Below are 2766 nucleotides of genomic sequence, written 5' to 3'. Positions count from 1 at the left end.
ACACAGCTTACAAGGCCAGAGCTATGGGAAAATCTCAAGTGTACAAGTGGTTTTCTCATTTAAAAAAAGGTGAAATGTTAATTGATGGCAAACCTTGTTCTGGATGTTCGTCAACTTCCCGAAGGGACAAAAATGTGAACTTGTAGTGCATTAGGAGTTAGTTCCACCAGGCCAGACTGCTAATCAAACTTGTGCGACAAAAAAGGTCTGATTTGGGGCAGATGGGGAATTGGTTTTGCTAACACAACAATGTACCTGCTCATGCAACCATTTCAGTGTGCCAGTTTTAGGCAAAAAACAGCATGTCTCTCTTGCTCCACCCACCTTACTCACCTGACCTCACTTTGTGTGACTTCTTGTTTCTTCGACTGAAGAAGGACATGAAAGGGCAGCAATTTGAAGACATAGAAGAGGTGAAGAAAAAATGGAGATGCTGTCAGCCATCCGAATAGATGAGATTTGACAAATGTATTAAGTGTAATGGAGAGTACTTTTAAGGTGGTAAGGTTGTTTTGTAAAAAAAATTTAAATACATAGCTTTGAAAAAAAATTCCATTTTTTTTGGTACTCCCTTGTATATTCTCTGTCATCATCAAAAACAGACCAGCTAAATTGTTTTATGCCATACTGAGGATATTAGACTTATTTCTCTGTTATTTTATGCACGTTTTGATAATATATTTTCTGTGACCACCCTCCTATCCCAGGTAAAATTTTAGCATTGAAGATTTACTTGTGATACATAGGGATTATATTGTTCTTTCTTGATTGTTCATGTAAGTATGGATGATGATACAACTCTGTGCTCTTTTTAAGGTATTGCCATCAGAGAGTCAGCAAAAGTTGTTGACCAAGCTCAGAGGAGGGTATTAAGGGGAGTTGACGACCTGGACTTTTTCATAGGAGATGAAGCCATAGATAAGCCTACATATGCTACAAAGGTAAGCTTCTGCCCCAGATTGCTCCGTACAAGTGTATATCAGGAATAGAGCACTGGAGTAATGTAAAGTGACCCACTGCCTAGGAATTTTATTTGTGAATTATGGGATGTATTTTTCATCTTATGATGAGTAAAGGCTTTTGTTGTTGCTTTTGAGCAGAAGTCTTTCAATTTTAGGAATATGAATTAACCAAGTCCCAGTATGCATAATGGATTCAGAGGATCCTTGGTTGCATAGACGAGCAAGGCCTACTACTATGGAAAATGGCAGGCTGAATGATTAACCTGTCATATATGGAAAATTGCAGCCTGATTAACTGACCAGAAATGCTGTTAAGTTTTTAAATAGGTATTTGTTCTTAAGAAGAAAAAAATAAAGAATGAAACTTATATGAGCCATATGTGCCTTCCACACTGGATTTTAGTACTAAAGATATATTTAAACTTTCTACTGTAAGATTCTGTTGTCAGGTTCTAACTAGCTGGTGCTTAAACTCATGTTGGATAAATGCCCTTTTCATCATGATTAACTTGTACAGTTTTTAGTAGCAATCTTGGCAAGGCTGCTTGGAACAGACACCTCCATTCCCTCTGCTGTCTCTGATCATTTACTCTGCTTGGTCCCCAGGTTTGCAATTTTCTCCTAGCATATGTCTTCTTACTTGTAAGAAGTTAGTTCAAGAGATAAATCTTTAGAAATCCTTTCTTCAATTTCCTTTCTGTTGCTAGAGGTAGAACTCATTTCTTCTTTCTTTGTGTATGCCTTATACTCGATTTTATGATACTAAAAGTAATTTTAAAAATTGTTACAGTATCCATTCATTTCTCTTTTGAGTAAATTCTTTCCATTGTTAGAATCTCATTTCATTATACCCTTGCCTCACAATATCTCATTATATGTCCATAACCAACCAACAAACAAAAACCAGCTACTGCCGTTGAGTTGATTCTAACTGATAGCAGCCCTGTATGTGGTTTCTGAGGCTGTGACTCTCTGGAAGCAGACACCCTCTCCTTCTCCTGTGGAGCAGCCGGTAGGTTTAAAGCACTGGCTTTATAAGAAGCAGTTCAATAGCAACACCCATTGTGATTATTTTTTCATTGCTTGTTTCATTTATTTTTGTGCAATATAAGCCTTTCTGTACCTGATTGATGAGTTTTAATCCATTACATTTATTCTAACTACCATTGTATTAAATTTTATATTTGCCATATTATTTCATGTTTTCTACTTAATGTTTTATAGGGTCCCTAAGAGTCAAAATTGACTCGATAGCACTGAATTTGGTTTGGCTTTCCAGTCCAGGGTGCTCATCTTCCAGTCCCGATATCAGATAATATTCTGTTGTGATCTTAGGGTTTTCATTGGCTATTTTTTGAACATAGATTATCTGATATCGGGATTGGCAGATGAGCAACCCTATAGGAGAGGGTAGAATTACCCCTGTGGGTTTCCTGGACTATAACTCTTTTTTTTTTTCTTTTAAAATTATTTTATTGGGGGCTCGTACAACTCTTATCATAGTCCATCCATCCATCCATCCATCCAATGTGTCAAGCCCATTTGTACATTTGTTGCCATCATCATTCTCAAGACATTTACTTTCTACTTGAGCCCTTGATATCAACTCCTCCCCATTTTTATAATTTAATGTTAACTATCTCATTTTACGTGCAATGAAACCACCACTGGGATTAAGTAATTTGTTTAAGATTACACAGCTATTAAGTGACAGAACTGAGATTCAAATTGAGGCCTTCTGGCTCCAGATTCTATAGTCTTATTAACTTCTTGAATTATTTTCATCGCTACAGTGTTAAAGCAC

The 2766-nt window shown here is 36.7% G+C and overlaps 1 protein-coding gene across 2 annotated transcripts in view; it reads left to right on the top strand.

Annotated features, from left to right (window-relative positions):
• ACTR3B (actin related protein 3B) overlaps window positions 1–2766 on the top strand; it is a 113455-nt gene that overhangs the window by 36491 nt on the left and 74198 nt on the right. For both annotated transcript variants that reach the window (XM_004702327.2, XM_045289972.1), the window contains one exon: window positions 817–941. In XM_004702327.2, the coding sequence (XP_004702384.1) occupies window positions 817–941 (125 nt within the window). The remainder of the gene's footprint in view (window positions 1–816; window positions 942–2766) is intronic.

The sequence above is a fragment of the Echinops telfairi genome, unplaced genomic scaffold, assembly GCF_000313985.2.
Source record: "Echinops telfairi isolate 266 unplaced genomic scaffold, ASM31398v2 ScPeMD7_31;HRSCAF=116, whole genome shotgun sequence".
NCBI lineage: Eukaryota > Metazoa > Chordata > Mammalia > Afrosoricida > Tenrecidae > Echinops > Echinops telfairi.
Note: the sequence above shows the minus strand (reverse complement) of the source record. Positions and strands in the feature narration are given on the sequence as shown.